The 27,171-nt window shown below is 36.6% G+C and overlaps 2 protein-coding genes across 5 annotated transcripts; one reads left to right on the top strand and one right to left on the bottom strand.

Annotated features, from left to right (window-relative positions):
- Nucleotides 1–2,907: 2,907 nt before the first annotated feature.
- Nucleotides 2,908–8,489, top strand: LOC306864363 (E3 ubiquitin-protein ligase RNFT1-like). 4 transcript variants are annotated; one of them, XR_013783774.1, is made up of 10 exons: nucleotides 2,908–3,098; nucleotides 4,385–4,791; nucleotides 4,882–4,958; nucleotides 5,465–5,565; nucleotides 5,694–5,847; nucleotides 5,934–6,092; nucleotides 6,188–6,253; nucleotides 6,338–6,439; nucleotides 7,103–7,448; nucleotides 7,725–8,357. XR_013783774.1 is itself a non-coding variant. In XM_079408352.1 (9 exons), exons 1-9 carry the CDS (start codon nucleotides 3,076–3,078, stop codon nucleotides 7,235–7,237), a joined length of 1,224 nt encoding a protein of 407 aa, XP_079264478.1. In that variant the 5' UTR covers nucleotides 2,911–3,075; the 3' UTR covers nucleotides 7,238–8,489. The 4 variants fall into 4 exon arrangements, 1 of the variants encoding a protein (XP_079264478.1); XR_013783775.1 differs by having other exon boundaries at nucleotides 7,103–7,477; XR_013783776.1 differs by having other exon boundaries at nucleotides 2,914–3,098; nucleotides 7,103–7,502; nucleotides 7,738–8,357.
- Nucleotides 8,410–22,451, bottom strand: LOC306864362 (ribosomal protein S6 kinase beta-1-like). The gene is made up of 15 exons (XM_079408351.1): nucleotides 22,052–22,451; nucleotides 21,046–21,089; nucleotides 20,805–20,922; nucleotides 20,200–20,268; nucleotides 19,187–19,334; nucleotides 18,987–19,044; nucleotides 18,118–18,218; nucleotides 17,897–17,987; nucleotides 15,376–15,466; nucleotides 13,664–13,771; nucleotides 13,511–13,573; nucleotides 13,341–13,418; nucleotides 13,122–13,229; nucleotides 12,001–12,113; nucleotides 8,410–11,664 (listed from the first exon to the last, which is right to left on the bottom strand). Exons 1-15 carry the CDS (start codon nucleotides 22,121–22,123, stop codon nucleotides 11,409–11,411), a joined length of 1,518 nt encoding a protein of 505 aa, XP_079264477.1. The 5' UTR covers nucleotides 22,124–22,451; the 3' UTR covers nucleotides 8,410–11,408.
- Nucleotides 22,452–27,171: the final 4,720 nt, after the last annotated feature.

Here is a 27,171-nt window from a genome sequence, read left to right as displayed (position 1 = left end):
AGTAGAAATGTCCTCAGTCAGGCCTTTGTTCAAATCACTCCTTGTTATGAAGCGCCATCTGCTGTTAGAAAAAGGACCATACTCGTTTGGAGGAGTTTGGAAAATGAAACGAAGTACATTAAAAGACAAATAGATCATTTAGGAGCTCATTTTATATTTTTATTGAAATAAGACAGGAAGGAGAGACAGAGATGTGAAAAATGAGAGAGAGGGAGTTTGTCTGTCACTCCTCACTATATTCACACCATACTCTTGATATGTCCATTCATATATGACAGGTAGCAATTTATCTGTCAAGTTAAGCTCTATAAGCTACCCTTACTGTATTCACTCAACTTCCAACTTCCAGCCTCCACATTGAGTTACATGATTACATTAGTGAAGGAGAGGGGGTGACCTCATTAACCTTGTTTTAGGCTTGACTCCTTGATGAGCGGTGCAGAGAGAGAGAAAGAGAGAGATTATCTCAAGCCTGATAACAAGCTGTACTCATTACAGAATTTCTGCAGATTTTATGAAGGTAAATTTAAGATTTAAAACTTTAAGAGCAATTAAAAAAATTAAAATTAAGGGGATACAGTACGTCAATATATGTAAATGTCTACGGAGTATTTCTATTAGAAATACCTCAGAGTTGGAAAATACAATCTCCATTACTTTTTATTTCATTATTAAAAAAAAAAAAAAAAAAAAATATATATATATATATATATATATCTTAAGGTTTGAATAACTCTCAAATATCAGAATGACAGTAACTTTACTATATCTTCTGATCACACTGCAAAAAAAGTGAAAATGTCTAATGATTCTTAAATCAAGACACATTTACTTATAGGAATGACATAAGATAAAAGGTCTTGATTTTCCTTATTTTGCATCTCAAGTAAATGTATCTTTATTTAAGGACGTTTACTGTAGATATTTGTATTTTAAAACAAAAATGCTGTGGAAGATATTTATATTTAGCAATGCATGCAACATTTAATGCAATGACTTTATCTGCTCTGATTGTAAGGCTTTAAAGTGTAGAGGTAGAAAACCATGTGTTTATAGGAATCATAATTTCAGTTCAGTAGATCTTACTGTTTATTTCAGTACAATATATCACAGAGAAATACTTACCTTAAAAGACCTGTTGGTATCTCTAGTGCTGGAAAATATCTGATAATTTAATAAGCACCCCCGGAAAAACAAGGCACACTCCCAGCTCACATTATCATCTTGTAAATGTACAAGGTACTTAAATTCATTCCTCCACAAATTAAGCTGCATTATCCTAAAGCATCATTTAACATGCTCGGTTAAGCAGAATGACCCATACATTTAGATTAGTATGAGGCTGTTATGGGTTTTTCAATTACATGATTATATCCATGTCTGGATACAGTGTCTGTGTAAATACAGTCTGGGGTAGATGGTGATTAGACAACTGATCACTAACCTGTGTGTGTAGATGTGAATGTCATTACTAATGAGATATGATTACTTAAATTTTTGCTTTTGCTTGACATGTCGCCTTTTTGCAAAATCAGATATGACAATTTCTACATGAATTAAAATGTTTAACATTGTAATATACAGTGGGATTGAATTATCAGCATGAACAGAAGAATTAGCCCAAATTTCTAGACTGTGTGTTTCTTTTTTTAAATCCTCCATTCTGGGTATAAATTAGATTTACAGTCTCAGATATTCAATATATTCTCTGACTTTTGGACCCCACTGTATAGCTTCATGGAAAGAAAATGCAGGGGAAACTGATATCCAATTTTCCTGTAACTCAAAGGTCAAGTCAAGAGGTCAGATCAGACATTTAAAGGGATATTCCTCTAGTCAAGCTCAATCCACTGCATTTGCATAATTGCATAATGTTGACTACCCCCCCCCCCCCAAAATAAAATAAAATAAATAAATTCCACAATTAATTAAAGAAAAAAAACGTTTTTATTTTAGTATATAAAAACAAAGCGAACCTCTTTTCAAATAATAATAAAATAATTAATTCAGTGTTTTAAAAGAAAAAACTATTCTAAGCATCACATTTCTGCTGTTCAGTACTCAAACATTTCAATTCCATTATATGTGCCTCACCATTTTCAGTTCGTTTACCTTTTTACAAGTTGAATCAAGTTCAAACATGCTTAAATTAATTTTTGTTGTAAACATTACGCCACATACTATAAATAACACTTGTTATTGAACCCATTTAACCACTGGGAAATGAATACTTTAATTTAATTCAGGCTTAATAACAAATAAATTTTTGTAAGTACAGTACTTACAAAAATAGTAATCACAAAGACTTACTCAGAGCAACAGCAAAGTGAAAGATGATAGCCCGTAAGCATGCTGTGTTACCATCACATGTTCAAATTCAGAGCAGGCAGACAGACAGACATCATGCTGTGGTGTGGACATGAGTGGACGTGTTCAGATTGGCTGGACTTTGATTTTCTAATGTAGACATGGCTTATCTATAGGCGACTGAGGAAAAGGATATAGCCTTTTATGATTCAAAAGTTAAAGCAGAGGGACTGTGTTTCTACAGTGGAAAAAAGAAACAGATAGCAATTAATGGAATGAGGGCACCTTGAAACTTTATCAACCAACCAGAACATTAACCACAAACCTGAATGCAGGTGAATTAAAGGGTTTCTTGCACCAACAGCTTCTCAGTGTCCATTCACTTTCATTATAAAGAAAAAAGATGCAAAGGAAAGGTGATTGCGACGTTATATGTCATTGTGCTTAACATCTCATTTTGTTTTCCAAAGAAATAAAGTAAGTAACACGGGTTCGGAACAACATGAGGGTGTGTAAATAAATTTAGTCTATCGCCTAAATTGGGCTTTTATTTTGAAGCAAGAAACAGCCTTAATGAGGACTTTTACTTTGCTTTCCAGCAGAGCCACTGGACTGGTTCCTTTAGTTTAGTAGGCTCCCGGAACATTGTCAAGCTGAAACCAAACTCCTTTAGCCGATGAGCTGTTTTGATTATAATCTCTTTAAGTAAATGTGTTTTGATCGTTCAAACACCACCACAGCCTGAAGAATGGAGATGGGTGCTTTATCATGAAACTCCGCGACTATGACAGGTATTTATTTATTTATTAAGACCTTTACTCTAAGTGCAATTTTATAGCTTTCATAAAAACACCAAGAACCTAGATATAAACCGTTAGAGATGCTATATTATCCTTGATTTAATGCGGTTATGGCTAGCGAATATGTTCTGTGTAACACCGAGGTTTAGGTTCATTATGCACTTGAACAATCATGTAAACAGATGTGGATTAACATACGAGCGGGAGGATTTACATTTTGGGTGGGCCATAAAAAGTTGGGGGTGGCCACAATTTTACAGTGAAGTAGTTATGATATTATATAGAATACGATAATGTTTGCGATATAAAAAAAACGTTTGCGCAAGAATAACGTAGCTAAACTTGATTGGTCAAAACGTAAATTATATATATATATATATATATATATATATATATATATATATATATATACACATACAGGTGTTGGTCATAAAGTTAGAATATCATGAAAAAGTAGATTTATTTCAGTAATACCATTCAAAAAGTGAAACTTGTATATTAGATTAATTCATTACACACAGACTGATATATTTCAAATGTTTATTTCCTTTAATTTTGATGATTATAACTGACAACTAATGAAAGTCCCAAATTCAGTATCTCAGAAAATTAGAATATCAATTAAGACCAATGCAAAAAAAAAAAATTTTTAGAAATGTTGGCCAACTGAAAAGTATGAACATGAAAAGTATGAGCATGTACAGCACTCAATATTTAGTTGGGGCTCCTTTGGCCTGGATTACTGCAGCAATGCGGCGTGGCATGGAGTCGATCAGTCTGTGGCACTGCTCAGGTGTTATGAGAGCCCATGTTGCTCTGATGGTATTACTGAAATAAATCAACTTTTTCATGATATTCTAATTTTATGACCAGCACCTGTATCTACCTTTGAGCTCGGAATCACGTGTAAGCTATTTTTTTGTATCAAGTAGCAACTGGTTTTGAATATAATAGGCACGAGGCAGGTGTTCATATTCACAACGGCATGAATATTATAATATTTTATAAAACAGTTCTATTCAGAAGTAATTAAAATAAGTAACTTCTGTTTCAGACAAAATGTAAAAAATGTCTAGTTTATATATTTCTTGGTTGCGAACACCAACGCATCGCGCTGATTGGACAAGACTCCAAAGTCTTTGGAGCGGATCAATTTCCCGTCACACCCACAAGGCCCTCATTTGTAGAGTTCCGCTTTATCATTATAATAAAACACCTCTATACTCGCATGGAGTTTGCCTGTCTTCTGATGCGCTTATCTGGATTATTTTCAACAGAGAAACATATAGCGAGTCCAGAAGAGCGTTTAAACTGAGGGATTCACCTTATCCGATGCAAACCCATCCGAGCCCGCAGGGAGGGAACGGGCTGTCATTAACCCTGCAGCCGGAGCTGCTCGCCCGCGTGCCCGGCGCTGGAAGTACCAGCAGGCCGGAAACAGACGAGGACGTCCGGGTTTCTATCGGCAGCGGACGCGGCGCGACGTCACGGAGGCCGAGAGCAGCGAGCCAGAGCCACAGCCACGGACACACACACAGCCACGAGCACGAGTCAGACAGCAGCGAGTCTGACCTGGAATCCAGCAGCTCGTTATCGGAGCTGCGCTACCTCCTGCGCTGGCTCAAGAAGAGTCTTCCCTTCATAGTTATTCTCTGTGCGAAACTAGTCATCCAGCATGCCCTGGGTATGTGTTAGTGAGAACAGCTGTTTATGCAGTGGTTATGATGTGTAAAGGTCATGACCCCTGTCACACGTCTGTGTTGTTTTTCTGTAGGTCTGGCTGTTGCAGTTGGTCTGTTTACCACCTTTATGTATGTCAACAAAAGCATTCAAACGCAAGTCTTTCTCCACGTGAGTCTACCATATGATTTGATATTTAAAACATGGGAGTTCCTCTAGTATGGTTATAGGCTAATCTGTTGTGGTGATTGTGCCCTTTATTCACATGAAGAGCAATATTAAAACTCAAGGAATTTGCATTAAATTGATCAAAAGTGACTTTAAATATATTTATGTTTCAGAATATTTATATTTTAATAAATGCTCTTCTTTTGAACTTTCTACTCACCAAAGAATGATTTCTGAAGGCTCGTGTGACTGAAGTAATGGCTGCTGAAAATTCAGCTTTGACATCAGAGGATTAAATGTTAAAATAATTTACAACATTAACATTTTAAAACAGTTAAATTGTAATAATATTTCACAGTTTTTATGTATTTTTGATCAAATAAATGCAGCACTGGTAAGTGTAAGGGACTTCTCGTACTAACTCCAAACTTATGATGGTTGAGTTTGTGTGTGTATGTATATATAACTAAATAATCTGATGGCTCCTTTGTTTTTTCTCCTGTATAAAGGACCGAAGGACAAAGTTGCATTGTGCCTGGCTCTTGCTGTTCCTCACATCCTCCAGTCTCCTCGTGTTCTACACTTTTCACACTCAGTCACTTTATCGCTGGTAAGTTATCACCAAACCTCACTTCACCACAAACTGTTCTACGTTTAGTGTAATATATCAAGTAAATGACAAATACGTACCATGTAGATCTAATCGTCTCTCTCTCTTTTTTTTCTTTCATCCCTCAGCCTCATTTTTGTCAATGCTACAATAGATTCTCAGAACTTCTGGGAGGTTTTATGGAGTGTCGGTGTGACTAACTTCATTTTGAAGTTTTTCTTCATGGGGCTGAAGTGTCTTATTCTCCTCATCCCCTCCCCGCTCATGACATACCGGCGAAGGGTGAACATGATTTGTGACATTATTTATTTTGCTGCTCTGAATCAAAAAGAATGTTAGCTTCACTGTATTCATCCTGCTTTCCATAGGGTCAGTGGTACATGCTCATAGAGGAGGTGGGTCAGTTGTATCAGGTGATCGCTCCTGTCCCGCTTTGGTTCCGCTATCTGGTCAGCTACGATGAGATGGAAACCTCAGTGGGTCTGACTCTAGGAATCCTGCTAGCCTTGCTCTACCTCATAATGAAGGTGCGCACAATCATTACAATGAACTGCTGTTTGAAACCAATACATTATTAGGAGACATCCCAATAATCTGATCTTATTATGTTTCTTATTTTTAGCTTTTGGCCTTGTATGAACTGTCAGGATCATTGCAAAAACAACTACGGAATTTTTTCAGTCCTGAGGTACAAAATATCGCTTTTAAATTATAGACAAATGTCTTGTTTTCTGTATGTGCTGTTTAATGTTGTTTTTACCTGTCTGTAAAGGTGAACGGAGCTCCAGCCAGTCCTGCTCAGGTTCGAGAGGCAGGTGACATTTGTCCAATCTGTCAGGCTGATTTTAAGCAGCCTCGGGTCCTCGTGTGTCAGGTGAGAATGTGGTCCTCGAGTTTGACCTCTGATGTCAACCCACTTAACCTCCACTTTCCCAGAATAAACCATAAAGCTTCTTGAACACAGTATTTATTACAAAGCTAATCTCAACCCACGTGAAAAAGACAATTTTAAATTAGAAAATTAGCTCATGTAATTCTTTTGTAAAAATATCAGTATTTCATACACAAGTTCCTTACATTTTTGTCAGTTTTTGCCTTTAAAATTATTTTCCCAGCAACTCTGTAGCAACATAATTATATATTTCAAGTAAAAAAAACTGTTTGATTAATATATTCTTATATTTCATTTTATATTATTCTGCATCTCCCTCTTCTTGATATATACAAGAAAATATATATGAACATTTAGCCAGCAATGTTTTTTTTAATATTTAAAAATTACTTTTTCAAAACTACACGATTATTTTACATGATGATCATAATCATATTTACATTATTTATTTTTCTGTAAACAGACAAATGTGTTGGCGGTAATTTTACTGCAGCTAGTATTCCGTTAAGGCTAATAAGCTTTGAATGTTACAATGTGTCCTGTTAAATCATTCAGCACATGACTTTTGTTTCTGTAGAAGTAATACACAGTGTCACATAATACATGTGCATAAATGTCAAATATTTACTGTTTGATTGTCTCCAGCATATCTTCTGTGAGGAGTGCATTGCCCAGTGGCTTAACCAGGAGAGAACCTGCCCCCTCTGCCGCACCATCATCACAGACAAGGTGCATAAGTGGAAAGATGGTGCAACATCAGCTTACTTACAAATATACTGAAATCTCACTGTAAGGACGGAAACATAGTGTTGTGACATCTTGAAACATTCAACCAGCAGTGGATCCACAGAATGTGGATTGTTCCTCTCCAAACATCTCCGTTGAGCAAACAGCACTTTTTACAAGGCAAAGGGCTCTAGGAAAAGCTCCAGTTTTGAGTTTTTGAAATATAGATAACTTGTCAAAAGGACAAGTGTATTCACCAGCTCTTGTATTATTATTATAACCGTTATTAATGTCGCCTATGGGTCTCCTTTATATTTTAGTAGGGCTGCACGATATATCGCATGGGATATTTAATGTACATCTTGTCAGTAAAGCCAGTCCTGGCCACGAACGTGGATTTGCGCAGCTTTTCAGGGAACAACGGCTCTGTGGTAAATGCAGCGCCATGTGAAATCATGCACGTGATGGAAATTACCGCCGATTACAGGACCCGATTTACTGACAAGATGGCATTATATATCGCATGCAATATATTGTGCAGCCCTATTTTTTAGTGTATATAATTTATACTCTTTTTGTTCTTGCATGCCATCTCTGGTTTTAGTAATTACCTTATGGGTGTAAGCAGACAAATACAGAGAAGACAAATGGATTTCTTCATATTGTGTTTGTGGAGAAAACAATCATAAAATGTGGCAGAAATCCATTTGTTTTCTCTCTAAATGTGTTTTATTTTTCATGGATACTGGGTCTTTCGGAATGATCCTTTGTCAGATACTGTGGTTTTTGTAACTGAATTTGTTTTAAATGCTTTTAAGACTCCAATCATAAAGAGTTCTGGATTTTGCATTAAATTTGAAGTATTCTGATTTCTTTGGTAATAATCTTGAATGTGAGGTAAGTGCACATGAACTACTGATTTATCAATTGATGTAGCATTAGAATTTTTTAACCATGTGATTTTTGTGACTGAACAACATACAATGGATTTTGAATTATTATTATTGTAATTCAGGCCTTTCCACAGATACATGGTACTTTTCTAATCATGTTGTACTTGCACTGTAATAAACCAAAGCTTTAAAGGGGAAATATCTATTTTAGTACCATCATACAGTATGCAGTTAGTTATATTTATATCCAGTATATTTGACCAAATAAATTTCAAACTGTTAAAAAGTGTCACTGAAATGCTTTTCCCAGTAAATGCAAGTTTGCTTGGTAAATGCTCGAATTCAACTTTATTGATTTTGTAGAATTCACTAAGGTTAAATTAAGTAGAATTTTAAAATAAACAACAAATCACAAAACACCAGATTATAACAATCTCGCCATTCCATACTTTACACCCATTCACTGTTTAAACGTGCCACAGTCTAATAAACACAGCACTTAAAGCATTTGCATTTAAAATGCAAAATGTATCCTCATCTGCATCGCAATTCTTTTTACAGGTATTTTCTTTTCACTTTATAATCCAGGAAGTTTCAGAATGGGTTCCAACTCTAACCTGAAGGAGTACCATAGATTTTCAAGATCACGTTCAGTTCAACGCTTTCTAAAGCGCGATTACAACACCACATAAAGAACATATAATGAAGATAAAAACCCAGACCATTAACACATAGCACCAAGTTATGTCTTAATATTCCAACATGACTGCAAGAATCAGTGGAAGACAGTTTGAGAGGTTTTAAACCAACGCCACGAGTCTAGTGATTATATGGACTGGGCTCATGGACAATATCCAACTCATCAGACTGACACAAGTGATACATAAAGCCATTTACCCCACATTACAGACCCCTCTCTCTCAGCCAGCGTTGCATAGAATAAATGGTCGATATTTGTGTATGCGAAGACAAAATCGGATACTTCCATAGTCAAAGTACCAGTTAAGAGGCAATTTAATTAAGCTGCTGGTCTCGCACAGATTTCAAAATCAAAGGCTTTCACATATGAAGCCATTACTGGCTGTTAACTGCCATGGTACAACAGGCTGTTGTTTAACAGTAGGCACTGTACCTGACAGCTTAAGATATTCACAATCATGCTTCCTGTGCATAGTGAGTACAGCCAATTATTGGCTTGATGGAAACGGCTGCAAAGTCCAGACAGTTCAATCAGAGCAATGGCCTCCTAACGTCCAACCACAATTACAATCTACACGACAGAAATTCAAGTTTGACGATGTGAGGTTAACGTCACATTCAATCAGTGAGTTACAATGTTCTCAAGCAGAAAACAAGCTTATTTTTACATTCCCATGGGAAAAAAAGTGTCTCATTCAGAAATTAAGTATTGTTAACAGCACACAGATGCATCGCAGCCTCACACGCAGACGTTCATTGATAACAATAACACTTATGAGCACAGGAATGCCTGTGAAAGACGATACAAAGAACCACCCATGATGACAGCACAAACTTAACAAGATGCAGATTCAGTGTCCACCAGTTCAAGGAGTCATATCATACAATACATACTGTATCTGTAAGAACTATAAAACTAACAAAGAGTACCAACATTCATTTAGAATCATGTCTATGCACAGCACTGAAATAAATACTGTTTTTATTGTGTGTCAAAGATTTACCATTTTATTGTTTTTCCATCATTCTGGATTGATCTAGAATCGAGATGTTATTTCCACTTGACCACATATATTCAAGCTTATTTAATCAAAATTAAACAGAATAATAAATAATCCAGTGGTTTTCTAGTGTACAGTACACATCCTGAAAACATTTAAAATCCCAACATTTTTTAATGTCCCCGAGAATAATAAAATCGTTTTGACTCCAACACCATTGTAGAAAGAAGTACTAAATAATACAATTTAAAGGGGGCTGGCATGTGTTAATGTAACTAATCCGACTAAATCCTGAACAGCACTTTTGATTATAAAGATTAAATAATTTGCATAGTTTACAAAACTATATGGCACCTGAAAAAAAATAAATAGGTCAAAACATATTCGGGGGGGTCAATTACTGATAGGGGAAGTGTTAAGGAAACTATTTCAAAACTTGTCTTGCGGTCTTCAATACTAGGGTTAAAATTAAATAAATTAAATCATTCTTTTTAATGTCAATAGTTTTCACAGATGGGTAACAGCATATCAGTATTACTGGCATTTGTGTTCGTGGTTGTGTCTTAGAAAGAACTAACTGTACTCTGGATTATGAGGCATTATCCAGTATTATACAGTAATCTAGTATTTTTTATATTCTTTGGTCAGGAAATTAGGTTAATTAGCTTTTTACTGATGAAAAGAGAAACCGTGATTTGATGCTCAGAATGCAGGTAGACTCATACTTGAATCAAGAGCAGATCAAAATAAGAGAATACTACCTTGATGCCTTGAGGTCATCTAACACTGTTTCATGAACTTAAGGCAAAAGAAAGAAAAAAAAAAACAGCTTATATTTTTACTCCATAGTTTATCATTGGTAGGTTAGACTAACACAACAGTAGATCGCCAAGTTCCCTACATCTGTGATTCTAGGGGTCCTAACCTAACAACTATTGATGAATTAAGAATCAAAAACACCGCAAATGTAGACCTGGATCTTCTCTCGCCATTTTAAAAAGACAATTCACCCAACTATTAAAATTGTGTCAACATCTACACTCATGTCATTCCAAACCTGTATGACTTTCTGTTCTTCTGTGAAACAACAGAAGACATTTCAACCGTTTTTTTGTCCACATAATGAAACTCAAAAGACAAAAAACTGAGAAAATCTTCTTGTGTGTTCCACAGAGGAAAAAAGGCAAGTTATACAGGTTTGGAATGACAAAGGTGAGTGCATGACAATTGATCTTTTTTGGGTGAACTGTCCATTTAAATACTGTTACTTCTAGCTAGAGCATACAGTCAAGCAAAACACAATAACAAGTGGCTATAACTCAGTGTCTCAGATCAAACTTCAAATATACAACAGAAGATACTATGTATTCTCCCTTATGTTTCGCATGAGCATGGCATATAAAAGATAAGCTGTGAAACTCGTGCTCAGAGTTTCCTGAAGTGCAAGGTGTTCTCTTAGACCACCTCACCATAGTGCAAGCAGAGAGAGGTCACAGGCTTTGTTCTGGACAAGCTCTACATGTTTGCATGAAGTACACTGGCGCGACAAGTGTTTAAGAGACAGAAACTGGGTGCAGAAAGGCCTTTTGGGTAATTTGATAAATTCCTAAAATACAAAACTTAAAACGTTCATCAATGATTCATCCTTAAATGCTTGGGTCTCCTGCCGCCTGCTGGGTGAGTCGGTTTCACGAATGACCTCGTGTTGGATGGTTTTTTGATGGGGAGAGGGGCTGACACCTCCATGTTGCTGCTAATGTCCATCTGCTCCACATTAGACACCACCATGGGCGCATCAGTGGGCGGCAGGAGAGAGGTGGTGGTTGTGGGCACTTCTGGGAAGGGTGGACCCCGAGACCAACCGTCTTCCCCTTCAGCCTTCACAGGGCTGGAAAAAGCAAGTATAGCATCACGGGTTACGGATCTCAATTCATTAGAAACGCAAAACCAGGATAAACATAACCAGATAAGCATGTTAACAACCTTGGACTTAAAGCTTAGATAAATGAAATCAATCTCTCCTTCCTTACAAAATCACAGTGTATCAATTATTGATATTTATTAAAAGTAATGTTTCTTCACATGCAGATCATGATTAATCTGAGAAAAAAAAAAAAAAAAAAGCTATTTTTTTTACCCAGCTCTACAAAATCATAAAACTGGACATAACTACTTTATACACACTTCAAATTGTGATTCTAAGTGGAATGAGAAAAACCATTACCTCACTGGTGTTCTTGGGCTTCCCAGAAGCTTGCGAGGTGAACGGGATTTTGGCTCAAAAGTGAATTTCTTATTGATGTTTTCGAGCACAGATGGAGCTATGTATGTAAAGCCCTGAGGAGAGACGACATCCGAGAAGAGATTAAATGAAAAAAAAAATAAATAAAGTTTGGGTAGACAAAATAAAAGGAAAAAAAGGGGGGGGGGAAATAGATGAGTGTAGAGGATGTGCAATTATGATGAACCAAAAAAGGAACGTGTCACGCTAAGAGCTGGAAAAAAACAGTAATAATACAGACCAGATGAGAGACATTATCCCTTTCTCGTAAGTTTGTCTACAAAAATAACTAATTTACCACGCACACACAATCACAATGTAGGTCAGAAGTCAGAAACGAATCTCATACACATTCTTGAGTACTCTACGCAGCATGCTGGTGATAATTAAGATCAAATGGTGTATAAACAAATTGAGGCTTCAGTCGGGTTCTAGTTATGTTTGGGCTACAGTGTCACGTACACTGAGGCCTTGGTGGTGAGTAATATTATTCTATTTGTCTAAAGAAAATCTGTGTTTATAATAAAAATTTGCTTAATATTTTATCTACACTGCCGTTCAAAAGTTTAGGGTCGGTAAGGTTTTTGAAAGAAATTAATACTTTTTTTCAGCAAGGATGTATTAAATTGATCGTAAATAAATGCTGTTTATTTGAACTGCTAAAAATTTAGTTTTGCCATCACAGGAATAAATTGCATTTTAACATTTAAATATAAAATTAAATAAATAACAATTCACAATTACTGTATTTTTGATTAAATAAATGCAGCCTTCGTGAGCATAAAAGCCTTCTTTCAAAAACATTTAAAAAACTAATGAACCCTGAATGGTAATGTATACAAACCAGTACCCTATACTATCAGTAGCCCATAATATTGGTAATATCATACTTGTAATATTTTCTATTTATATGTTATTGGCTAATAAACAAAAAAAAGTTAATTATTGGTGCATTTCAAATTAATTTAACACAGTTGGGAGTCCTCACAGCAGTATAGTGACCATATATTTAAAAAGTGCAGAGATACATTTAGCCCAAAAAGTGACCAGGAAAACAAACTGACCAGGAATACTTGATTGGCGCTTTCGCTGAGTGTCGAGTCGTCAGGACTGTCCACGGGAGTCTGACTAGTGAACTTAGAGTCAAACTGGCTAACATCATCTGCTGATTGCTGCAAAAATAGAAATCTGTGAAGAGTTATCAGATACTACATCATGAGCTCTATAATAATAACTCCAAACACGCAATAAAACAGATTGTACAGAGAGACCCTTTCTCGTACCAAAACAGGCTTAAAGGGAGGTTCAACTTTAAAAGCCAGCAGATCATCCCAGTTCATGTGTCTGAAGAAGGAGTGGGCCTAAAAAATAAAACTTTTTAAAATATATAAAACTCCACTACATGTAATCTCCTTTTATGATAATGAGTCCACCGCATAATAAGGCCAGATACCTGGACATCTAAAGCATCTCTAGGACCTGCTCCCATCCTCGTTGATGTGTTTCTTCTCAGCAGCTGGGTGTGAAACACACACACACCCCTGTGAGTTGAGCAATGGGAGAATTCCACATTGGCGTGAAACATGATTGACTTTAAGACTTCTACCTTTTTCAGAAGGTCCCGTGCTTCTTGGGTGAGGTAAGGTGGAAGGTTCAGTTTGCACTTTAGGATTTTGTCTATGGTTTTTTTCCGATTCTCTGCAGTGAATGGTGGCTAAAGGAGAAACTTAAAGAGGTTAAACAGCTGTCTGGGTAAACTTAGTTTCAATAAGACAAATTCATAAGATACTTGATGTCTTCAGAACAATGCGCGTTGTTTTTAAATCTGTCTGAAAGGGAGGAAATTACATTCAACATCTAGCATTTAGTCCTCTAAGGGCTCATCCATACAAAGCCAGAGCTTTCCCGATCCAATCTTTTTTTTTCCTTGTTTTTCTGTGAACACAGCGTCCTCTCAAGAAATATCTGTACACACAAAACCAACTCAAAATGCTGTAGTATACATGCCAGACCAGTATGTGGCACTGGAATTCTGCCACAGAGAAACACTAAAAATGGGTTAAGGCTAGATGGTATACAGATTCGTCTACTGGGCATGCACACATCAATATAGCGTAATTGTCACCGTACAACAATAATTACTGTTTTTGCATTATTGTAAGGATAGGGTAGGTTAATACATAAATAGGTAGAAAATTTAATTTACTGTTAACTTCCGGTTTTAGCTGTATCCCTTCTAGCCACAACCCTAAAAACGGATAAGAAGACTTGGAGCATGTGCAGACGAGGGGTGATGACATTATCGTTTTACAAAACATACAGATTGGCTGTACACACGAAAAAGCAAGGTTATCGTTTTCAGATTTCAGGCTCCCAAAACGCAGAATCTGTCTGGACGAAATGCCAATATGATACAAAATATTTACATATACAGCTAAACGCATCTCAGTGTGGATGGGGCCTAAGAAAAGTGGAAGTGGTTTTGCAGGAGAAACTCTGTATTAATGCCAATAGATTTAGAATTAATGTCAAACAAGCGCATACAAATACGCCGTTCAGGTGTCTGCATACTTTTGGTCATGTAGAGTTGGTTCCAGGTTTATCGACATTTGTTTACATTAACTGTTTAAATAAGGTTCCAACAAAGTCATTTTTGGGTTCAGTCAAAACAGTGTCGAAAGAGGTCACAAACTAGGTCAATAGAATCTCTTTCTAGCAAAAAAAAATAAATAAAAAAAAAAAATAAAAAAACCCCTCACCAGAGATTATAAACAATGAATTCACATTCAGTAATACATTCTAGTCATTAAAAAAAACAAACAAACGTGGTTTCCACAACAATATTAAGCGTCACAGTATTAAAAAAAAAAAAGCCTGATAAAAGAAAGTATTCTTGAGCATTAAATGAGCATATTAGATTTATTTCTCAAGAATTATATGACACTGAGTGTGTAGTAATGGCTGATCAAAATTCAACTGTCATCGCAGGGAAAAAATAAATATAAATAGATACTGGAAAAATTAACAAAATTAGATGATAGAAATTTAATTTTAAGTTGTAATATCACACTATTGCTGTATTTTTGATCAAATAAATGCAGCCTTGATGAGCATAAAGGATTTATTCAAAAACATTTAATCCCAAACTTTTGAACAGTAGTGTATGTATTTAGATATATCTCTCTCTCCCCATCTATATGTATATATTTATCTACCGATATTATATACAGCATTCTGATCTACTTTGTCTCTAACCTAATGTAAAACATTAATGGGGAAGCAACATATCAGAAAGGAGATGTAAGATGGGACACTCACAGCTCCTGTCATCATGTCATACATCAGGGCTCCCAGACTCCACCAGTCCACAGCTCGGTTATGGCCGCTTCTCATGAGGATCTCTGGTGCCCTGAAAGAGGGAGAGGACAACAGAAATGGAGAGAGAAATGCAATGACTGAGTGAGTGAAGAGAGAAAAGGACAGCACACCAACCATTGCTGCTGTCTTTTTTTACTTTGACCTAACGGACACCGGAGGCCCCAAATAAGGCTTCAGTTGACATGATTGATGGACTCTCTGACCTCCATGAACTGCTCTGGACGGACTTTCAAGAGGCCACATCGTTGAAAACATGATTTTTTTTGCTCTTTTAAAGTGAAGTCAAGATGTTAAAATAAAGCTCCCTTTCTAGCCTACACAGACCATTTATTTGAGAAAAATATGCAAAAACAGGCTGCTCAGAAATTTTCATGGTTTTTACAACATCAACTTGGCCAATTCAGATGAACTTTGTTTTTATTAGGGCTGCAACTAACGATTATTTTGATAATCGATTAGTTGGCCGATTATTCTTTCGATTAATCGGATTAAAAAAATATTGACCAAAAAAAAAAAAAAAAAAAACCACTATTCCACATTCTGCCCAATGTCCTTCAAACAAACGTGACAACTGAATGCTATGAAAACATACAGTGCTTAATTTATTAGACCACATAGCATAATAAAGAGAAAACATATTTTAGAAATTTGTCAAAAATTGTTTAAATTTAAAAATGTTATTGTCATTTATTAGACATAATAAAAAATGGCCTCATAACAGCTTGCATTCTTGCTGGTATTGTTTATGTACTTTTTGACTGCAATTGGGTATCGCGAAAAAAAAAATACTCAAATAAAAAATACAAGAAAAAAATAAGTGCTCTGGTTTTCTTTCATAGATAACAGCAATAATGATATTATAGCATTAAAAATAGCCTACTACTGTTACTAAAGAGCTTACACATATTGGAGTACTAACCAGTACAGAAAGCCGAAAAATTATTTTGGTTATCACCAATACTGTTACTTTAGAGCAGCAGTGGCACAAACCTTACATAAACACATTGTTAAAAAAAACTTACATAAATTTGTTAAGCATTGTAAAAATTGAATATAGTTTAAACCTCTATTAAATTAAAATAATAAAGATAATAATAAAGACGAATAAAAACACAAACTCAGTGTTAACCAACAGGTAAGAGTAATGTTCTGCAGGAACTACTTTGATCACAGTCACCTCGTCATTTCTTTATCCTGTAAAAGGCCGTTATGGAGCGTCTCATGTTTATATTCAGACAGACAATTACACGCTGTTATCCCTTTAAAGTTCCTACTCTCAAAATATTTTAATTTATTTTAAACCTTAAATTAACTTTCAACAACAGATAATTCAGCACAGTGGATATGTTTGCGCTGAAAAGCCTATTAATTGTCTCCCTCTCTACTGTGTTCTGTCCGTCTGACGCGCGTGCGCGCGCCCGCCGCGCCGGCGCTCATTCGGTATTTTAAACTTCACACAGACTGTCAGGACGGACCTTTATGCAAAAATGGAAATGCTCGCGTGAATTTGTGGCATTTATAGATAAGGATATGACCGTAAACTGAACTTTTTTGCGCTGAGGACGCACACGCATCTGTCAAAGCGCCTGACAGGGCAAGCCATTACTCTTATGCATTAACTTAAAGCTTAAAATAAAGAATTATCATGTTTTGGGCAGCTTGGATCACGTGCTTCTCCGGCAGAATCTCTGTTTCCTCCACTATTTTTAGATGCATTTTGTCCATAGAAATGCATTATTCAGTGCCGTAATTTGACTAACCAGCTGAAGTTGGACGTGCACTGTGGGCAGACCCGATTAATCGATAATGAGAATCGTTGTCGATTTTCATAATCGATAATAATCGATTTTATCGATTAGTTGTTGCAGCCCTAGTTTTTATAACCACCATTTACATCTAGAAGTAACATTAGCATAACAAAAAAGATGGTTTAAAAGGTGCACTAAGCAATATTTGGAAACGCTTTTGACCACAGTGTTAGACCAGGTCCCAAAACACTTCCAGCCAATTAGCAGTAAGGGGCGTGTCTAGTACGGATGGGGAGAAGAGAGCACTAAAAGCAAAAAAAACAAAAAAAACAACAAATGAAGGGTTACGATCAGGCAAGAGGTAGGACCTGCGTAAATATCAGAGCAATGCCGTTTTCCATGTGAAATGGAGCTAGACCATTTAAATGTTAAAACGGGCTCTACTAACAAACACATTAGACCTGAATTACCATAGTAAAACACTTTGCTTCACTTACTAATGACATCCTACCCTCAGCCAGCCTGCAGGCATAGCAGATTCCGCAATTATCGTTGCCAGGGTGGAGTATGAACGTTTGGGACAGATATATCAAAATAGGGGCGAGGTCCTGTTGGGGTATGGCGTGTTTGTTTTGGCTTTCAAATATAAACATCGTTTGGCAAAATTTGCTTAGTGCACCTTTAATTGGGTGAAAATGTGAGTTTGTACATACATGTACTCTATGGTTCCACAGAAGGTGTGTGTGACCGTACCATCGTGGATCGACTCCTTACAGAGTCCGAAGTCTGTCAACTTCACATGACCTGAGATGAGAATGAAATGAGCACAACAAGAGGAGAACAATCTTTATTGAACAGGCAGTGGTGCTGGTCTGAGGACTATCTGGGATAAAAGGACAGAGGTGTGTGAGTGTATATGAGTGGGTTTTATTACCATTGTTATTGAGCATGATGTTCTCTGGCTTCAGATCTCTGTAGATAATGCCTTTCTGATGAAGGTGACCTAAGGCCATGGAAATCTCAGCCAGGTAAAAACTAGAAGGAAATAAAATTAGAGGGGGGTAGGTAGTTAAGGGAGTAAGTAAATAAAGTTGATAGAAATTGAAATCCTCACAAAATCCATGAACTCAATTTTGTTAAACAAACAGTCCACCCCAAAATGAAAATTGTATTTTTATTTCACCACATTCAAGCTATTTTTTAATTGATTTTTTATGCATTTAATTTTTTTGTTATTTCCCCATATAAATTAGGGTTCGAAAACAGTGCAACAGTCATACGGGCTGCTTTCAAGGTGATTTATTCCTTTTTGGAGCTTGACAGCTTTTGGTCAGAATGAGTTGTTATACAGAAAAGTAGTACGTAAAGACTCATTACATAAGGAGGAGAAAACTATGGTGTTTGAGGCTCACGGTATGTCATTTCCATGTACAGAACTGTTATTATTTAACCATGCCAAGGTAAAATACAATTTTCCATTCTATGGCACCTTTAATAATTCATATTTTTCTCCAAAGCATCACAATATATAAAAAATTATATCAATTTGTTTTATAAGTTAACAGCTATAATGATCATTATTTCCAATAAATTAAGGAATTTCTTATATTTGGTCAGACAAACTACCAAAGCAGCATTTGGGTAGGCTGTACAAATGACATTTGTTAAGCCAATGAATTTTGAAAGCCTCCCGCACAAGATCAACGTTTACACACAACAAAGGCGTTTCAACCAGATAGCAGACAGGTCATCTTGACCCCAGAATGATCTATATCCTGACAAGACTGATAAAGCTCCACTTGCCAGGCTGTGTCCTCCAAAAAGATCCCCTCCCTCTCCAGCTGCATGAACAGCTCTCCACCTGTTACAGAAACATTAACTTGATTCCAGAAACTCTCAAACAAGTCATGATTCAAATTCTCAAAACCAAGACAAATAATACTACTGCTAGAATTTGCTGACTTTTGTGCTCAAGAAAGCACCAGTAGCTGTTTTGAACTCACCGCTTAGGTACTCCAGGATGAGGTAAAGTTTGCCTCCAGTCTGAAAGGCGTATATGAGGTCTACAATGAAGGGATGCTTAACTTCCTCTAGGATGCTCCTCTCTGCTTTAGTATGAGCAGTGTCCTTTGCATTGCGAACTATCATGGCCTGTTGAAAAACAAAAGCAACAGAATACATTAAGAAATGTTGTGTTTTTAAGTAAATGTCAAGCACATGAGCACTGTCTGTACGTTTTGTTCCTGTGAACATCTATTCGCTGGAGGGTTGTAGCACCCCTAATCACAGCTGTGAACTCATCAGGTTGGTGTCATTAATGCTTTTGTTGTTGTTGCTGCAATAAACAGACATGCGCAAATCTAATTTGGGAATGGAATCCGGAGCATTTCAATCCTGCAAACCACGGAGAACAATGCAGCATCAGTCTCAAAATAATTAAACTGCATCCACGGCCTCAGTACACAGCCATCGCTTGCACTCCTTCTGTTATAGAGTGGCTTAAAGATAATTTGGCTAAAACAGCTACAGTGTACAATGAAGAGTCTACTAACTATTGATAAGAACAGAGCCACATTCTTTTGGCATGCAAACCTGGCCGACTGAGATTGCATCACACTGTGACCACATCATCTTTCTACCATGTTGATAAATGACCAAATCTGCCACTCATGAGTGGTCTTGCCAAATTAGACTGTTAATTAAGCATTTTAAGCAAAGCCATATTCCTCCTAATGAATGCTACAGTGCGTTTCTGTTATTACGATCCACTTGTTTGCAAATGAAAAGTGACAAAATAAGGGATTCTACTATTAAACCATTTTATCAGCTGTTGTGAAAAGGAAAAACAAACTACACAAACAATCATTATTGAAATTGTTTATAAGTAATGATGAAACATTCCTTAGACATTATTCACAGGCCTGCAGCAAACCACACCAATACAATCTGTTAACCAGCAGGACCAGGCATGATGGAACAACCATGCTGACTTTCAGGGAATTTTTGGAGGCCATACCTTTTTCAAGACCTTCATGGCAAAGATCTTCCCAGAATCTGCCCCTGCTACCTTGCGAACTTGAAAAACCTGTTTTTTAACAGAAAAGGACTGTTAACATATAAGTTGACAGTCCAATAAAGATGACACAGTTAGATCTACAATAAAACCTCAGTGCAAACAAATCCTGTGCAATATTGTTCAAAAGGTTTTTTACAAAAATTAATGGATGCCAATCAGCAAGGATGTATTAAATTGATCAAAAGTGACAGTAATGACATTTATAATGTTACAAATGATTTCTATTTCAAATTAATGCTGTTCTTTGGAACTTTCAATTCATCAAAAAATAATAAAAATCCTGCAAAAAAGAAAACAACTTGCAAATTGCTAATATTTTAAATTACATTATAAACCATTAATTTAGAAAACATTTATTTTAAATTATAATACATCACAATATTACTGTATTTATTGCATTTTTAATCAAATAAATGCAACAATCTTTCAAAAACTCTTACGGACCACAACCTTTTGAACGGTAGTGTTGGCTACATTCTTTTGCGGCATTATTCATGTTCAAACTACCCCACATGCAGGGAGGAAACACTTCTTGTCTTGCTTACCTTTCCATATCCTCCTTTACCCAAAACACGAAGCAGCTCAAAACATTCCGGACGAATCTGCTCCGTGCCTTGATTCACGCTATTCTCAGAGATCTCGAACTTCTCGCAGTCTTCCATACTGCTCCAGAACATTCAAATATCAACATTTTAATTAAAGGGAAGACATTTCACTTTTTGAAGGGCTAAATTAAAATGACATCAAATTACGCAAATATAATTAGTAGCACTTTGACATACTCACAATTCAAAGCCACTGCACTGGTCCATGCATTCATTACTCTTGGCCTGTGGAAAGAAACTAATTTTTGGTGTTTGTGGTAGGTTTAGTGTTTGAGGTGCAGACTGCAGTTTTGTATCTCTGCAGCTTTTCCACCAAATGCACAGTGTGCAGATCTGACACAGTCACTGGTATAGATTGAGCTTTAATGGCTGATGCGCACTGGCTCTTTTCCATCAACTGGAGTATCGCTGTTATCACATTACAAGACCCAGTCTAACAATAGAGACAGTGTCAGACCTACGGAGGATTTTTTTGTGGTTTCAGAAGTAACTCAGGCGCAAAGCTTGTCTAAAAATCTAACATGAGAACTTCTGTAAAACTCTTGAACACTCCAATGTCAATTTTAGTGATATGAAAAATAACTGCAGCTGAAATGTTTCAAAAGTTAATTTCTCTCATATCTGATTCAATTCTGAAGTGTGTTTAGTCTTCATACACCTGAAATGATGCTAGGTATCCAAAACTCTGGTTTAAGCAGGTAGCTGTCTCTCTAGCTGGTCTGAGTTTGGTCACTATGTCCGGCTAATATGATCTACAAAAATCAGCTAAAATAGAAAGAATATCTTCAGTTTGACCAACTGGTAGCTGCTTTATAGCTAGTCCAAGAAGGTCCACCATATATAACCAGCTTGCTCGAACCAGCTGGAAACCATTCTAAGCTAGCTTAACCATCTTTAGCTATAAATTACTTGTATTAAATCAGACAAATATGTCCACTTAAAATACCGATATTGATATGTTTTGTCATAAATCAAGGTAAGTACTATCCTCTGTAAAACATTTTAAACCATATAATAATCATACAGTACCATGGTAGATATTAAAGTACCGTGGTATTGGTATCTAATAGTTTACTACAATATAGCCATAGTACTTTTCTGCCGTGTTTCTGAAGCGTGTAAGGTGTCCTCAGGCCGGTCCAGGCGATGCGGAAAAACTGAAACCGAGCCGGTTAACGGTTACATACCCCGTCAGCGAGCTCCTCGTCCGACACGTTGTCCTCCGGCGGGTCCAGGTCGATATCAAAGACACCAGCCATGACCACGGTTTCTTTACACACACCAATACTGGAATAACGATGAATACGGCCACCTCATGGTCCGGCACGACTCACCGACGCCATAACCAGCTCCGGTACGCAACGTATTCCTACGGAGATTAACTACATTACCGGTAAACGATTATCACGCGAACAGCGAGTTCACAGCGCGTCAGTGCGCATGCTCCGGAATCTGTAAACAACTACATTTACGTTAAACACACAAATGTCTTTATTTTACTCCGGAAGGTTGTGGCAGAGGTAAGTGGGTGTAGGGATACAAAAACGCGTCATTCTATGCGTATAGGAGGCTGATTTTATTTGTAGTACCTCGTCACTGCCAGTAGATGTCGACAAAACACCTTATTTTGCTTCAAGCGCGTGCTAACGTTACACCTCACGGATAAAGCTGCTGCATAATCTGTAGTATGCCTGTTTTCAAGCATCATTTATTTAGGAAATAACTACACGTTTCTTCACTAGAGGATATAAATATTTTCCGGAGTTGTAGCTACACAAAACAAAGATTACTGGAGTAGCGTTACGTTGTAAAATACTATTTCATTCTTTCAGCTTCGAAGTTCTGTTACTTGTCCTTTCTTTGTAATTGTCTTTTTTTTTTCCAAAGTAAATCCCACACTATTTTTTTCAGTATATGTATAAACATATATTGTGTTGCTTGAGCACATTTGTGACCCTGGACCACAAAGCCAGTCAGAAGTAGGCCTAGTATGGGCCAAAATTATAGATTTTCCTTTATACCAAAATCATTAGAAAATTAAGTAAAGATCATGTTCCAAGAAAATATTTAGTAAAGAGATTTGGGAGATATCGATGTAAGAGAAAAGTTTGATCCTTTTGCCAATATTGGATTATCCATGAAGGTAATTATTCAAACCTTTTAACCTATCCTAAACTACTTAAAAACGTTCAAAAGTCAGCGAGCTCGCCAAAAGGCATGGCTTGAAGAAAGATGCAAGCTCACACATACATTGTTAAAAAGTGCTGGATAGCCACAATTCTCTGCTCCCCACTTTAAAAACCACATGAATGGATCACAATGGGCACTTTGTGTGTCACATATGCTCCTAGCAGAAAAAAAGAAAAGAAAAAAAAAAAAAACACCATGCAAATTATAGTTACAGGGACTTTCGAGGCATAATAACTCATTCATTCTTTACACAACCTGACACCAATACAATGCATTTCACGATGTATGGCTGTTGATAAGACTGATATATCAAGCTAGTTGAAGCTTAATTGTTTGCTATAAAACGGGTCTCCTGTTGTAGATTGTAGACACAGATTGTCCTCTGCTCCAAAATGTTTAGAATGAGATCAGGAAACTAACAGTTTATCAAAGTCTCATTGTTCTGCTAGTTTTAATGATACATACCTGTGGATTTCGGGAGAGGTAAAGATACCCAGTATGTGCGTGAGGTAATGTTTACACCTGCTTCTGAGTCAGTTTGGGTGTTCGGTGACAGCACATCATTGATTCATGCGATGGGTTATATGGGGACCTGTTACAGTTTTACCTTCACACAGATAACATGCACTTCGTTTAGGCCAGGGCTGTCCAAACTCGGTCCTGGAGGGCCGGTGTCCTGCAGAGTTTAGTTCCAACTTGCCTCAACACATCTGCATGGAAGCTTCTAGTATGCCTAGTAAGAGCTTGATTAGCTGCTTCAGGTGTGTTTAATTAGGGTTGGAGCTAAACTCTGCAGGACACCGGCCCTCCAGGACCGAGTTTGGACAGCCCTGGTTTAAGCTGTAAAACGTGAGGACACTTTAATTTAGGCCAACACAACAATTAATATGCACATTTTAAATATTATTTTATATTAGTTTTAATGCGTGCCTTTTATATTTTAAATGTTTTATAATATTACATATATTTTTAAATATTGAAAATAATATCCAGAAATGTTCATATGTGCCCCCTACTGGTTGCTCGAGGTAAGGTGTGCACGTTGAAAATCTAACTAAACCCGCAAAAGTGTGGTGTTTGCTCGCATGCTAAGCAAGAGCACCTGACCTTATTGTGCAACCTACACAGAAGATTGGTCATAAGATGGAAGAGGGTTGTTAAGAAACAACAACTGAACTTGTCAAGCCTTATTTGAATATTAAAACCTGTTTGATTTGCATACTGATGAACCCTCAGGCGAAGCTGTACTGAAGTGGGCGTGATCGTTCCTGAATTAATCACATCACTAAAGGAAGAGTCACCCAACAACTATTTCATTCTGACAGGATGAATATGATATTATACAGTACACATATTTTCAGAGTCGTTTTTATAATCGCTTCTTATTGGCGCATAAAGGAATGACATTTGCAGGATTTATTAGCTACTGCAGCTTCAGATTTTTTCGGTGTTTATACATTTTAAAAAGGTTAATATCTTTATTTTCATACATATGTATTTATATAAATAGGTATATTATTTTTTATATTTTTAACTGCTCATATTTTGTGTTTTATACATTTCTGAAGCTTGTAGAGCATTTACATTTCATTGCATGACTTATTGCTCTGCATTAAACAAACCTTGATGTGAGAAAAACATTAAAACTGAAATAGCAAAATATATAATTGCTCTCGTTTTAGAACTTAAACTTTAAAATGTAAATTTATTTTAATTTCTGAAGCTTGCAGGTTACATTTCATTGTCTGCAGTTATTGTTCTGTTGTATTGTTGTGCATTACACAATCTTCGATGTCTAAAACATACTGTAAAACGTACTACAAAATTTCAGATTTTTTATATTTTCTCAACTTACATTTTTTAATTTGACCTGAACTTTGAATTTCTGAAGCTTTTTAATTTGTATTATTTCTTATTCATCTTTATTTTCATATACTATGTATGCCTATATAAATAATGTACAGTATTTTTATTTTCTTATTTTATCTTAAATTTTAAACTTTAAAAATATACCTTCAAATTTCTTCAGCTTGCAGAAATCACATTTAATAGCCTGCAATTACTGTTGCATGTGGTATTACTGTACACTAAACAAACTTACGATATATTATAAAACTCAATAAAATATATAAAACTCAACTCAAAAACCAGGAGACAGATTGACATTTAATTCATTCATCTTTATTGATTCACACTCAGGACACATACACAGACAGAGGGGGTTCCCTAAAGTACAGGATGTTCTGAACAGTTAAAGGAAATGATACGACTCGACTGTGAAAGCCAAGCAGATCACCCTGTGGTTTTACAATGGAGAAAAATAGAGGGAATTGCAGAATTAACATCTTTTTAATTTAATAACAAATACCAGTTGCACATGTTAGATAACGACTGAGCAGTTATATGACCGAGAGAGAGAGAGAGAACTGTAGAGCAAGTGCAAATGATGGGGTGGGCAAAAAGATATAACTGAGTGCGTTGCAATAAGGTGCGTTCTTTCTGGATTCTCAAGAAATTCAAGTGGACACAACCAAGTGCCGAACGTGCGCGCGCACACGCCCTTTAATGAGACAGGCTACACGTCAATCACGCTCTCTGTGAACACACACACACACACATTGGAAATATTTCTTTCATAACGACCCCTCTAAAATTAGACACCAATATCGAGACAACTATGGTTATAAAAATGACAACTACTAATAAAAACAAAACAGACATCGATTTAAAAACGAAGATCTTTACAGGGGATGAAAAAGCCCAAAATGTCAGACAGCCTACAGACTGTTGTCGCCGGGCGAATGTAACAGCCAACACCAGTCTGATAAGCTATTTGACACACAGGGAGAGACTTCTCCACACCAATAAAGACACAGAAGGAAGAATTAACTCACTTACCGATGATGAGACGAGAGGGTGGGGCTGGAAGAGGGGCGTGGTCATCAAGTCTAACAATATAATGATTTAAATCCCGTTATGGAGGATCCGAAAGCTTTCTTCCCCTCAAATCAACGGAGCGCTGTGTGAGCGCTGTATGAGATAATCGATAACTTCTTCTTTCTGTTTCTCCCTGGCTGTGTTTCGAATCCTAGCGAAGCTTCTATCTAGACAGCATCGTCGCGCTCTAACGTTAGAAAGACTGTCTCGCTGGATTTTGAGACAGAGCCTCTCTCTCGCGCTCCCCCTCGCTCTCTCAGCAGTGTTGCCATATCCGCGCATTATAAGCTTTAAATTAGGTCTCATAAATACTGGCAATCGTGCGTTTTGGTTGCTGAAAACAAATGCATGTTTTGAGATTTCAAAGTCACAGGAGTGTAGAACTGTATAAAACAACAATATTTTTTATTCGTACAATTTAAAATTCTCTTGTTTTTTAAATGTTTATTATTTTTGTATAAATTAAGTTTAATTTGTTATTAATTCAGATATCCAATTGTATATGTGAAATATTGTTTTTGCAAAAGTATATACTTACATGAAACATTTAGTTAATGCAGTCATTAAAGTCAAAGTCATAAAATCTGTTTATTTTTATTGTATTAGTTTAATTTAAATTTATTTTAAATCTCTGTAATCTAAATGTTTCATGCTGATTAATAAAATCGAGCGTTTCCATTGGCCTGCTTTTCTCACGAGATCTGGCAACACTGTCTCATGCGCTACGCCAGCAGCGGGCAGTGCATTGAGTTCAGCGGAGGGTTCATTTAAGGTAACAGCAAAAGAAACTCCACAATGTTCCAATTTTTTATACGCCTGCAGCTTCCAGACTCGCATACCAGGGCAGCGTTACAAAAAGGCACCGAAAAAACATTTCACAAGCAATTAAAAGAAAAAAAAGACGCGAAAAGCCTAGCTAGCCTAGCTGCCTTATGTTATGCCACCAGTGCAGTGGTTCTTAATCTGGTCCCGATGGCCCCCAACACTCCACATTTTAGATCTGACACACCCATTTCAGGACACGGAGCCTCTAATAATGAGTTGAATCAAATGTGTTAGATTAAAGAGACGTCCAAAATGTGCCGTTTTGGGGGACCACCACGGCGCTAGCGTCTAAAAATGCATTCGTTTTAAAATGAAACTACTCGACACTGTAAAAGAGGCAAGATACTAACCTCAA

Source organism: Barbus barbus, assembly GCF_936440315.1.
Source record: "Barbus barbus genome assembly, chromosome: 45".
NCBI classification, from domain to species: Eukaryota; Metazoa; Chordata; class Actinopteri; order Cypriniformes; family Cyprinidae; genus Barbus; species Barbus barbus.
Note: the sequence above shows the minus strand (reverse complement) of the source record. Positions and strands in the feature narration are given on the sequence as shown.

Bases quoted from the DNA above. Each gene is read 5' to 3' on its own strand.
- LOC306864363 (XM_079408352.1), top strand. From the start codon at position 3,076: ATGAAACTCCGCGACTATGACAG. The intron at 5,566-5,693 runs GTAAGTTATCAC...TTCATCCCTCAG, and splicing joins ACTCAGTCACTTTATCGCTG to CCTCATTTTTGTCAATGCTA. The intron at 5,848-5,933 runs GTGAACATGATT...TGCTTTCCATAG, and splicing joins TCATGACATACCGGCGAAGG to GGTCAGTGGTACATGCTCAT.
- LOC306864362 (XM_079408351.1), bottom strand. From the start codon at position 22,123: ATGGCTGGTGTCTTTGATATCGACCTGGACCCGCCGGAGGACAACGTG. The intron at 21,090-22,051 runs GTATGTAACCGT...TTCTTTCCACAG, and splicing joins ACGAGGAGCTCGCTGACGGG to GCCAAGAGTAATGAATGCAT. The intron at 18,219-18,986 runs GCAAGTGGAGCT...ATTTCCTTCTAG, and splicing joins TTTTTGGAGGACACAGCCTG to TTTTTACCTGGCTGAGATTT.